Source organism: Sciurus carolinensis, chromosome 13, assembly GCF_902686445.1.
Source record: "Sciurus carolinensis chromosome 13, mSciCar1.2, whole genome shotgun sequence".
In the NCBI taxonomy this organism is placed as follows: domain Eukaryota; kingdom Metazoa; phylum Chordata; class Mammalia; order Rodentia; family Sciuridae; genus Sciurus; species Sciurus carolinensis.
In genome coordinates this window covers 9,050,646-9,062,139 of record NC_062225.1, presented here as the reverse complement: position 1 = coordinate 9,062,139, position 11,494 = coordinate 9,050,646, and the positions used below count along the sequence as shown (strand labels likewise).

The following is an 11,494-nucleotide window of genomic DNA, read 5'->3' as shown; positions in this document are numbered from 1 at the left end:
TGAGTTTATCCAAATTCTAAACATGTTAAGATTTAGGCAGAGCTAACTTCAATTAGTAGTGTGGCCGACTCCACCCTCTTTTAATGACTTCCGGTTAGAAAATTCTAGGGCCATAATACCCTGTGTTCATTAAAAATCTTGTTCTATTTAGAAGTAAGGACTCTGACAGCCAGTTAAAATGCAAATACAAATAAAATATACTTTTTTACAGAAAAAAATCAGATCTCTCTTTGAATTTACAAAACATTAAATTAAAAAATATTCCAGTTTCACAGATTTTTTTTTTTTTTTAAACGGTGTTCATTTCTGGTTCCTTCAAAGAGTAATGTTCCGAGCACAAGCAAAGTAATTTGACTTACCTTTTTCCTCAGAACAGTGTAATTGTGGGACTGGTGCCATCCACAACTGATCCTAGTCATAGAGCTGAGAACTTTCTCGGCTTTACAGACAGGGTAGAAGCGTAGAGCAATGCAACAGTGAACCAAACTCCACACTCCCAGGCCAGTGCTTTCAGAAAAGGAGATGTCCCCCGCAAGTGGCTCAGTGCCCCAGAGGACCCCATGTTAGTGTGACGAGCCCCAGGAGGGGCTGCCAGGACCCTTGGGGATGCTGCAGCTCTCACTCCCACCCCACCCGTGGCAAATGTGTGCCCACATCTTGCACACAGACTCCCCCACCCTGCTGCGTGACTGGTAACGAAGTGTTGGCAGTGAGAATCCGTAGAACTCCAGCCTGGGAGAGTTTAATTACAGGCAGTCCATGATCACTTTGGTGAAGAATGTCTTGGTCATCTCCCACAGATTTTCCGCATCTATGACTCTGGATTTTTCCAGTAACATTTTCTGTTTTCATTTTGTTATCATTTCTACCACGAACCATGTTTCTTTTGGCACACATTTTTTGGCACATAGTGCAGCTCGCAAAACTTAATGCCATTACCTGACTTATTATATCACTTTGGATCCTGAATGTCCCCCAAAGGCTCATGTGGGTTTGATCCCCGGCCATGGCGCTATTAGGAGGTGGTGGGACCTTTAGGAGGTGGGACCTATTGGGAGGAAGTTAGGTCATTGAGGGTGTGCCCTTGAGGGGATATTAGGCCCCCGTCCCTCCCCCATCCCTGCTTCCCATCCACTGTGAGTTGAACAAGTATCCTCTGCCATGTACTTCTGCCCTAATGTATTATGCTGCCACAGGCCCAAAGCAACAGGACCAAGAGACATAGACTAACACCTCTGAAATCATGAACCAAAATAAATTTTTCCTCTTTTAAAGTTGATTATCTAAGGTATTTTGTCACAGCAATGGAAATCCAGCACACACCATTTCCAAATCTTTGGTTACCCTTGAAATATCTTGAAAAATCAAAAGCTTCCAGGGGAAAGGATGTATAGGTGTGGATGTACAAAAAGGGACAGAGGAAATTGTACAAATTTGTTAATTTATTACAAAATGTTCCACTCACAGAAAAACACAAGAAAACTTTTATACTTTTATATTTGGGGAAGGAACTGGCGTCTCAGATACAAAATAATTTACACATAATTCATACAATTTTATTTTATATAGAAATAGGTAATTATTACAACAGCTGTACAATTCACTACACTCATCTGATAATTACATAAAATCTTTTCTTTAGAAACATCTCAACATAACAAAACATACAAAAAAAGCAAAGTGCATTTTGAAAAGGAAAATCCAATCCTCAGAATTATCATGAAAGATATGTAGGAAGATGCAGCATTCTCACTAAGGGCCAGCACGTGGTGGGGTTTTCCGGAGACTGCAGCCCCCCAGGCTGCTTGGCTTATGAAACCTCTTCCCTCATAGTCTTAGAGTTCTCTACAGAATTCTGGAACATCAGCTGCAAAATTGTGCTTCACTTGGAGTCTACTGTCATAGTTGCAATCGAGGAAGTAAACAGGAAACAATCCAGTGTCATGTCTGGGTGGGGGATCGCCACCAGTAGGGCAGGGGTGAAGCCTCCTTGATTAGGGTTTAGGCAGAGGGTGTGAATCTGCAGCTTGGTTAATAGCAATCAGCTTCGCTGATTGGTGGGCTGTTTTTGTTACTGTGGTCTCCAAATGAAGTCATGAGACCTTTTTTTTTTTTTTTAAACAGAAAGTGCCTTAGTTATTTCCTCTGTGCAACTGTGCAAATGAAAATAAAAACCACCATTTAAAAATAATGAAAAATAATTTCTTTCTCTCTCTCTCTCTCACCAACAGATCTCTGACCCAGTCCTTCTCCAATGCAAAGGAAAGATGATCAAGAGAGTGAAGGCCAGCTAGGGCCTGGGTGGACCAGGGTGCGCGCTGCGGGGATGCAGCAAGGAGCGCCATCTCCGCGGGTAAACTGGATTTCGATTCCTCCTCCCCCGAGCATTTGGCTCCCGGCCGGTATGGCTGTAGAGGGCGCCCCGAACCCTGTCGGCAAGGGGAGCATGGCCAGCATTCCCGATCTGTGTTCCACCGTGCCAGGCGGGGCGCTCCAGGGATGGTTACCATCCAGGAATTCTGAAATGTATGCAGGGTGCACGCAAGCCGAGGGTTTAGCTCGAACCCCTCCCCACCTCCTGTGGCCGCCCCCTCGTCCATTGGTTAAAGCTGATTGCGTCCCGACCCCGGTGCCAGGGCACTACCGGGGCGGCTGCTGGAGGCCTGACGACTCGGACAGCCGGCTGACCCTGCGGGGCGGGCGCGCGGGCTGGGGCTGCGCGGGCGGCGGCGGGGTGTAGCCCAGGGTCCCGGGCTGTTGGGAGTAGGTGGAGAGCAGTAGCGAGTCCGGCTGCTCACTGTGCAAAGAGGTCGATGCCTGTGGCGGGAAAGGAGAGAGAGAGGGCTCCTGAGCCGTTCTGTGGGCCCCTCAGCTGCCGTTGCATGACCCCTGGGGAATGAGGTGGTGGGAAGGGATCTGGTCTGCAGACGTCATCAGACTAGGGACTTCCCTTCCCAGAGTGGAGTCAGAGCAACCTTTCTGAAGCCAAGCTCCACCAACGCTGGAGGCTCCTTACCGTCCAGCCGGCCTGGGGAGGCTGCCCAGAACGATTTCCTACACTGTGCACACACGGTCATGTGGCCTGTATGTTTTTTGGAGATGCAACCTGAGGCCACAGGCAGACCATCAATGTGGAAGAATCGGTACCCACTATGTCTACAGGCTTTGCACTGCTGGGCCCTGTTCCCCGATGACGCCCAAAGCTGCCGTTCACCAGCATCGAATAGGAACAGCATGAATTGAAAAGTCCAGAAGCTTCAACAGGTCAAACTGACTTCGCAAGCTTCAGTCTTACTTCCCACTCGTCCCTCCCAATGAATGTACTTCTCCAAGTAGCCCAGCGCTGTCTCCCCACCCAGCACACCCGTCTAGCGTTTGTGCTGGCCCGGGTAGCCAAAGCACAGTTCTTTAACACCTACTCCTTCATCTACCTCTTGACGGTTTCCTGGGTGTGCCAGGTTCTGCAGCAGAGGCCTCAGAGTACCCCCACCAAGTCCCTAGCTGCAGGAAGGCTCCCCTGCCCCAGTGTTCCCGCTCTGCCCTCATCCAGAGCCTGCCCGCACCCCGTGCACCTCCCCAGGTGAGCTCTGAGGTTCCAAGGGCTTCCAAGTCCTAAGGGCAGCCAGCAAGCCAAGGAGCTCTTTGCATCTTTACTCTGTAGCTTGCACCCAACAGGTGCCTGCGAACGCTCGCTGCTCCTGCTGAGGAAATACATGGGGACCTTTCCCACTCCCCTCCCCCGCTGCCTTCTCACCGGGTTGTTTCCTACCCAGAATCATTTCTGCAGCCCAAGAACTGAAAAGATCCGCAAAGCCAGATCTATGTGTGGGGTCAGAGAGATTTGAAAATCACCCCACACATGGTTTAGCAGCTTTGGAATTAAATGACATTCCAGACCTTTAAGGACAACTCTCTTCATCTTTATCTCATGGTCCTCAAGATGGTCCGGCCACGGCACCGTGGTCCTCTGGCTTTGAATATGCCGAGCAAGGAAGTGTAGGCCGTCCTTGCTGGGAACGGAAGCCTCCCAGGGCAGGGTGAGGGCTGGCTAGAAGGAGCCCCCCGGCACATGAGGGGGAGGAGGCTGGAGCCCTTGGGGAGCCTCAGCAGCTCCCATCTGAATCCCTGAACCAGCCGCTTCTACCCGCACTCCTCCCAGTGTGTTCGACACTTGCTTGAGGTAATTTATGCCTTCTCCATATTCTTCCGGAAAGCCCCAGTTTCACACATGTTATTTTACTTAATAAGGCATTTTGATGGATCTTTAAGTGACTTAATTTTGTATTTGTACGCAACTTTATACATGCACTAAAAAGTCCAACGAAAATACTCATTCATGTCTGACTTTTGCTCTAAAAAGAAGGCTATATCAAGATGCAAAATTATATTTTTAAAAGATGGACCTTTTTCCCATATAACCATATGAGATATAATCGCTGATTCTTAATTTTTCAGATTTCGCATACATACATTTTAGAAGCTTTAAGCAATCAAATATGAATCTTTGTGGGACTTGATTTTGTACCAGGGACAAACAGCCTTCAAAGCAAGGCAGGAGACAGCGTTTCCCACGTGGAATGTGGAGCTTGGCTTCTCTCCCCACACCCACACGGTCCCCGTTGGGCCCTGGCGCCCACCTGTAGGTAGTGCAGCGGCTGCTGCCGGGCCTGTGCCGGCTGCAGCGGTGGCGGCTGGGAGGTGGGGAAGCTGGGCCGGAGCACTGGCTGCCCCATCAGCAGGATGGGGGTCGAGGCGCTGCTGCCGGTGGGGTGTGAGTCTGGATCTGGAAACACGGCCTGGCCCTGCGCATACCTGTTTAGTTTCACGTGGGAAGGAGAAAAGAGATCCTTTCGGAAAGAGGTACGGACATGGCACTGAGAAGCACAGCAACCCAAGGAAAAACGGTCGAAGTTGGGCTTCAACAAGAACTTGGTCCCTCCAAGCACAGTATGGGCAGAGGGAAGGACCCCGCCCCCCGGGTGGGAGAAAGTATACCAAGTCGCATCTCTGACGTGGGACTGATGCTCAGAGTATGCAGAGATGCATGGATGCCCATCTTCACCACCGTGACCACCACCACCGGGCCAGCACCACCCCAACAGCCCCATCAAAGCAGTGGACAAGGGCTTGAGGAGACGTTTCTCCAAAGCAGGGACACAGAGGACCAACAGATACAAGAAAAGATGTTGAATGTCACTTGTCCATAGGGAAAAGCAAACCAAAAGGAGCTACCCACTTCACACCCATTTCGATGGCTATTAGATTTAAAAACAAAACAAAACAAAAACCAGAAAATAACCCTTGTTGGTAAGGATATGGCAAAACTGGAACTCTTGTGCATGTTGGTGAGAATATAAAATGTATGGGGCAGCCACTGTGGAAAATGGTCTGGTTGTGCCTCAAAAAATTAAACATAGAATTACTCTATGACTGAGCTGTTCCAATTCTGGGTAAACTCAAAACAAGTGAAAGCAGGCACTTGAACAAGTATTTTCACACCTATGCAAATATCCACAATGGTTAGAAGGTAAAAGCAACCAATGTCCATTGACAGATAATGGATAAAAATACATATATGTAAGTGTATTCATAATATTCCATGCATATAATGGAATATTAGCCTTAACAAGGGAGTAAATTTTTTTCTTGTGTTTTTGGGTACTCGGCCGCACCCCCAGCCCTATTTTGTATTTTATTTAGGGCCTCACTGAGTTGCTTAGTGCCTCACTTTTGCTGAGTCTGTCCTTGAACTTGCGATCCTCCTGCCTCAGCCTCCTGAGTCACTGGGATTACAGGTGTACCATGCCTGGCAAGGGAGGAAATTTTGACACACGCTTCAAGACAAAAGGCCCTGGAAGACATTATGCTAAGTGAAATAAGTCAGTCACTAAAGGATAAATACAGCGTGAGGTACTTGGAAGAGTCAGTCGCAGAGACAGAAAGAATGTGGTTACCAGGGGCAGAGGGAAGAGGGATGGAGCGTGACTGCTTAACAGGAGCAGAGTTTCAGCTGGGGAAGATGAAGAAGCCCTGGTGACAGGGCTGATGTTTGCACAACAGTGTGACTCTACTTAATGCCACTGAGTTATGTATTTAAAATGATTTAAATAGTAAATGTTTCATTAGGTACATTTACCATAATAAGAAAAAGAGGTGTCGATGATAATAGTCCACCAACAAGGAGCAGAGAAAGGACATTTAGGAACGCTCTGGAAGTTTACGGACGTTTGCAAAGAGAAGTCTACTTTGCATTCTATTCTTCGAGAGGTTATTTCCCTGTCTGGGATCATTTGTAACAGGCTTGGGGACTCCCAACTTGCTCTGCAGGGAGGCCTCTGTGTGCAGGAGGCAGATCCTGACACTCCTTGGAAAATGTACCTTAGGTCATGTCTGGAGCGGGTGGTAGAGGAGATGGGTAGAAATTATTGGTTTGACTGAAAATGGCAGATTAGTTTCCCAGAAAGAAAAAAAAAAATCTATTTTTGCTCATCACTGCATTTTAAGCATTTCTAGAAAGTGATGTAATAAGTATCTTTCTGCTTATTTGGATTTAGGAAGCACAGGCAAAATCTAAAACCAAAACCAGACCCCCATGCTCAATTGAGAGCAGAACAAGGAACTTTGAAAGATGGCTTTCTGTGGAATGCATGTCCCTCTTCACCCTCCTGTGACCAGTCAGAGGGCCAGAACGTCTCAGGGTGTAGAAGATACCAAGAGAGACTCCAGGCAGGACCAACAAGGTCACTTTGAAGATTCAGGAGGTCACATGGCTATGGTAGAGTCTTTGAATATGTGACCTATGCAAGGTCTCTTCATTGATTGAAAAAAAACTGGAAGTTCCCTACACCATAGAGTTATAGAGGTTTTTTGTTTGTTTGTTTTTTGGTTATTATTATTTTTTTCTCTTGTAACAGGGATTGAACCCAGGGGTGCTTAATCACTGAGCCACACCCAGCCCTTTTTTGTATTTCATTTAGGGACAAGGTCTCCCTGAGTTGCTTAGGGCCTTGCTAAGTTGCTGAGGCTGAGGCCTCGATCCTGCCTCAGCTTCCCCAGCTGCTGGGACTACAGGCTTGCACCACTGTGCCTGGTCACTGTAGAGTTTTTATTGGGATAAAGTGAAATCATGTACATAGGGGTCCCTGAGCCCTGGAAATGCTCAGCTGCTGTTAGCGTGGGCTGCAGAAGGACATGGAAGGTCTTCTCTGGATGGTCCCTGGAGATACTTGCCAGGCCTCATGGCTAGCGCTGCCCTGGTGAGCTTGGAGCCCAAATGCAACCAGAGTTTATATAAAACAGATGTCTACAAAAGTTCTATTTTTGCTTCCTTTCAAAGTGTTAGAAACTATTTTCCAATAGCTTTTAAATGATTCAACTTTAGGTCTCCATTATCCTTCTTCCCAGTCATCAAGCGGCTGAGCAGATCTGCTCCTGGTCCTGGGGGTACAGGTAGAAAAGAGACTGGGGAAGTACTACAGGCTGAATGTACCATGTTGGAAACTTAACCCCCCAAGTCCCGTATTACTGGTATTTGAGGTAGGGCCCGGGAAGTAAGTAGGGTTAAATGAGGTCATGAGGGTGGTGGAGGTCACGATGGCATGAGTGGCTTTATGAGAAGAGAAGAGAGACCTGAGCTGGCACGCTTGCTCTGTGTTGCTGTGTGAGCCTTCCGCCATGTTATGATGCAGCAGTGAGGCCCTCGCCAGATACTGAGCAGATGCTGGCACATGCTCTTGGACCTCCCAGCCTCCGGAACCATGAGCCAAATAAACCTCTGTTCTCTATAAGCTACCTAGTCTGTGGTATTCTGTTATAGCAACAGAAAATGGATTAAGACAGGAAACGAGAGGGAGGAGGCTATGTTTCTGGGAGGGAAGGGGAGCCCCATAATGACAGGGCCTCACAATCCTGGGGCACAGAAACACAGCAAGGAAGCTCAAAATGTGTCTGTGGAACAGCCAGCAGGAGCCTGAGGGGGCTCTCAGGAAGGAGAGAAGGAACATTTACCAGGAATGTCACCAAGGGTAAAGGCTTTTAGAGCCGTAGTGAAATTCCAAGATGATACCACACTGGGGAATATCGTTAACTGTTTTGTTCAGGTCCTGTTTGAAGCATGGAATCTGGATAAAGAAGTTTAATCAGCGTAAATGGGAAAAGGTGGAAGGGAAGCTCAGGGGACGAGTCCCCACGAAGGGGCATGCTTTGAGCCTGTCTTTAGTAGGACACTCACAGTGAGCCCACCAGCCCAGCCCACGAAGTTCTGGAGCATCATTTTAAGGAGACAGATAAAGCCCAGCCTGAGGCCATTGCCCATCCTGGGAGCTCTCTGCTCTTCCCTCCTCCAGGGCCACCTACTTGACTTGTCGTCCAGTCCTGCTGACCTCTGAGGGTGGCCTCGCGTCACAGGACCCAGGCATCATGGGCTGGATAGGCTGGCTCAGCAGCAGCCTTCGAGCAGGAAGAGAGAAATGGCAGATGTCAGTCAGTGCCCGCTGTGGCCCTGATGGCCCTGGGCAGCACCTGTGCAGCCTGGCTGGCTCCTCTGTGACTGACCCTTGTCCCTGCTTCCCCAACTCTGTTCTCAGCAGATCAGGAGGCAGAGGGTCGCCTCCAAGGACCCCAAGCCCCCTCCTGCTGCTTCCGGAGCTGAGAGCAAAGGAACCTGGCTCCCACCTGAGCTGCCGGTCATGGCTGAAGTCGGGGCTGGGCTGGCACTGGCTGGCATCCTGGGGGGCCGTAGTGGGTGTGCTCAGGCTCAGCCCCGGTGGGAGCACAGCGGCAGGGCTGCTGAACTGGGCCGTCAGGCTGCTCACTGGACGGCTGCTGCCCTGCATCACCTGGGAACCCCGTATTGGCTTCAGACCCTGGAGCGTTGTTTGAACAAGAAGGACAGAACTTAGACTCAAATCAGGTCATCTTTCCAGGAACCCCCCCAGACTCATTCTTCAACCTGCACTGTCCATTCCTCTGATGCAGGACCTACTCATTATGTATTGAACTCGTTTGATTTTGTAACTGTCTTCCCATTGGATTGGGAGTGCCTCAGGGGCTCTTGGAATCCTGTGAACCTTGGTTAGTGCCAAGTTTCAGCAGACAAGTAACAAATGTGCCCCGAATACTTTCTCACTTCACAAATTCTACTTCAGACACATAGAACTCTCTGCTGTTTCTCCAACTCACCAGTCCTACTCCTGCCTCAGGACCTTTGCACATGCTGACCCATCTGTGTGGAATGCTCTTCCCCCTGATATCAATATGCTTTACTCTTTCCTCCCTCAGATCTTTGCTCAAATCATATCTTTGCAGGAAAACCTTCCCTGTCACCTATCTGAAACTCCAGCCCCTAACCCCATCTTCACCAGAGTTCCCACATTACCATTTGACACACCATCATTTTTAATTATTACTCTCTCCCGCAGCACTCTTGGAAAATATCTGTTGCATGGAATAATGAGTGAGTGTGGGAAGGGACTTGGGTTTGCATTTTGAGTCTGTCAGTTCCATTGACTGTCCATTCCATTCACACGGTGATATCACAGCGCTTTAATTTTCAGAGCTTGAACCAAATCTTTCAATGTCGGATAGTGTGAATGCTTCCTAAGGGTTCCCCTTTACAAAATTTCCTTGGCTATTCTCACACATTTGCTTTCCTGATGCCCTTGCACATCAAAAAGGCTGGACTTTCAACCAAACAAATTTGGATCAAGATGGATTAAACTCTCTTATACAGGTGAAGTCAGTCACCGATCAAAAATTTTTGAAATAAGTTGCACCTGTTCTGAACACGTCCGGATTACGTTCTTGTGTTTATTCTCTGAACAAGACAAAACGACATAGCATCGACATTATATTAAATATTATAGGCCATGCAGAGATGACTTAACAATATATAGGGGCTGGGGGCATGGCTCAGTGGCTGAGGATATGCCTGAAGCCCTGGGTTCAATCCCCAGGAGGAAAAAAAATTACATAAGGAGGATGTGCATAGGTTCTGTGATTAGCGTGCTATCTTATATAAGGAGTTTGGGTGTCTGTGGGTTTTGGTACACACAGGGGTCCTCGAACCCATCCCCTGCAGATTCCGAGGGATGATTTCCCTTATCCGTGTTGCACTATATGTGATCTGGCTAAGTTCCCAGATTCCCCCTGGACCAGCAGCTCCCTGAAGGCAAGGACACCCCTGGTCCAGCTTTGCTCCCCAGCGCCTACGGGAGCTCAGGGATGCCCACTGGGGCATCCCTCGCTTTGTGTAGACGTGACGGCTCCAGGAGAGGCAGGGTCCCACTTCCCATCTGTGATATGCCAGAAGCAGGCTCAGGTTTTCTCCATCCCATTCCATGGAAGTGCCTTTACCCACCAGTGACGGTCAGATTGTGAGGTCACTGGTGGTGTGTAATGAGTGGAAATGGTCACCAAGGCAGGGCTTGGCAGGGACTGTGGGTGATCAGGAAGAGCAAGGTGGCCTGGGGCAAGAGACAGTGAGAGGTGACTGCTCATGTGGATAAGGGCTGTGACCAGTGGGCAGTGGTGACCTGGATCAGGTGCGTAGGGACATGTGGCCATCAGTGAGTGCTTGGGATGTTCTCTTCCTCCTCCAATCCTAACTCAGTATCAAAGCGGAGAGTTTCAGCTGCACAGTGTCTTTAGGGGCAAGGTCATAAAATATAGCAGGAAGCCACTACAATTCAGACCTTCAAAATGACTAAAGAAAGGCCCACCACCATAATCCATCCCCGGTCCAGAGAGGAGCAGCGTATAGGTTTGCAGTCCTCGTGGGCTGCAGGAATCAAGCGTGTCCTAGAGGGCAAGAGTGCCTGCTTTCATGGCAAGGACAGAGTGGGGACGAGGGCACATTTACCTGGGTTGATATCACCCTCGATTCTCTGAGCAGGTGCTGGTTTGTGACCTGGGTTGAGGCGATCTGCCCCGAAAGTTGCGGGCTGGCCACAAGCTGGGGCTGAGACACTGCTGCTGGCCTCTGCTGTAGCTGCTGCTGCACCTCAGGCCGCTGGGCGCTGCTGAAGCTCAGGGAGACAGCAGGCTGCTGCAGAAACATCTGGGAGCAGAAGAGGAACAGCCATAAGGTGGAGGTGGCAGAGTGTGCCTCCTCTGTCTCCCTGTCACAGGACAGTCGGATCCCTGCTGTCCCTGTTCTGGCTGGTAGGTCATCAGCTGGGCTCATGGACAGCAGGGGCCTAGGAAGCTTCTAGCACAGCGAAAGGTTCCAGAAGTAGTGGCTGGGCTGGACAGCACACACAGCCCCTGCCCTCCTGAAGGTTGCCATCCTGTGGCTGGCACCTGCCAGGGTGAAAGAAGTTTAGATCCGGATGCTCCAGAAGCAATTAGAAGCACGTGTCTATAGTCTCAGGGGGCTTATCAGTTACTTGTCAGAAGGGAGAGACACTTTGTGAATCAAATGAGCACTATAAAGTGGTGGCAGAAGGTTGGCTAACCCGCAGCGTGGGTCTCATCCTCCTTGAAGTAGGATGGGGCC

General features: G+C 49.2%; 1 protein-coding gene across 8 annotated transcripts in view; it reads right to left on the bottom strand.

The window, feature by feature from the left end:
- Window positions 1-1,462: 1,462 nt before the first annotated feature.
- Npas2 (neuronal PAS domain protein 2) overlaps window positions 1,463-11,494 on the bottom strand; it is a 155,720-nt gene continuing 145,688 nt past the window's right edge. For all 8 annotated transcript variants that reach the window (XM_047522823.1, XM_047522826.1, XM_047522824.1 and 5 more), the window contains 5 exons: window positions 10,859-11,056; window positions 8,674-8,864; window positions 8,356-8,448; window positions 4,638-4,812; window positions 1,463-2,817 (listed from right to left, as the gene is read on the bottom strand). In XM_047522823.1, coding sequence (XP_047378779.1) covers window positions 2,641-2,817; window positions 4,638-4,812; window positions 8,356-8,448; window positions 8,674-8,864; window positions 10,859-11,056 — 834 coding nt within the window. In that variant the 3' untranslated portion in view covers window positions 1,463-2,640. The remainder of the gene's footprint in view (window positions 2,818-4,637; window positions 4,813-8,355; window positions 8,449-8,673; window positions 8,865-10,858; window positions 11,057-11,494) is intronic.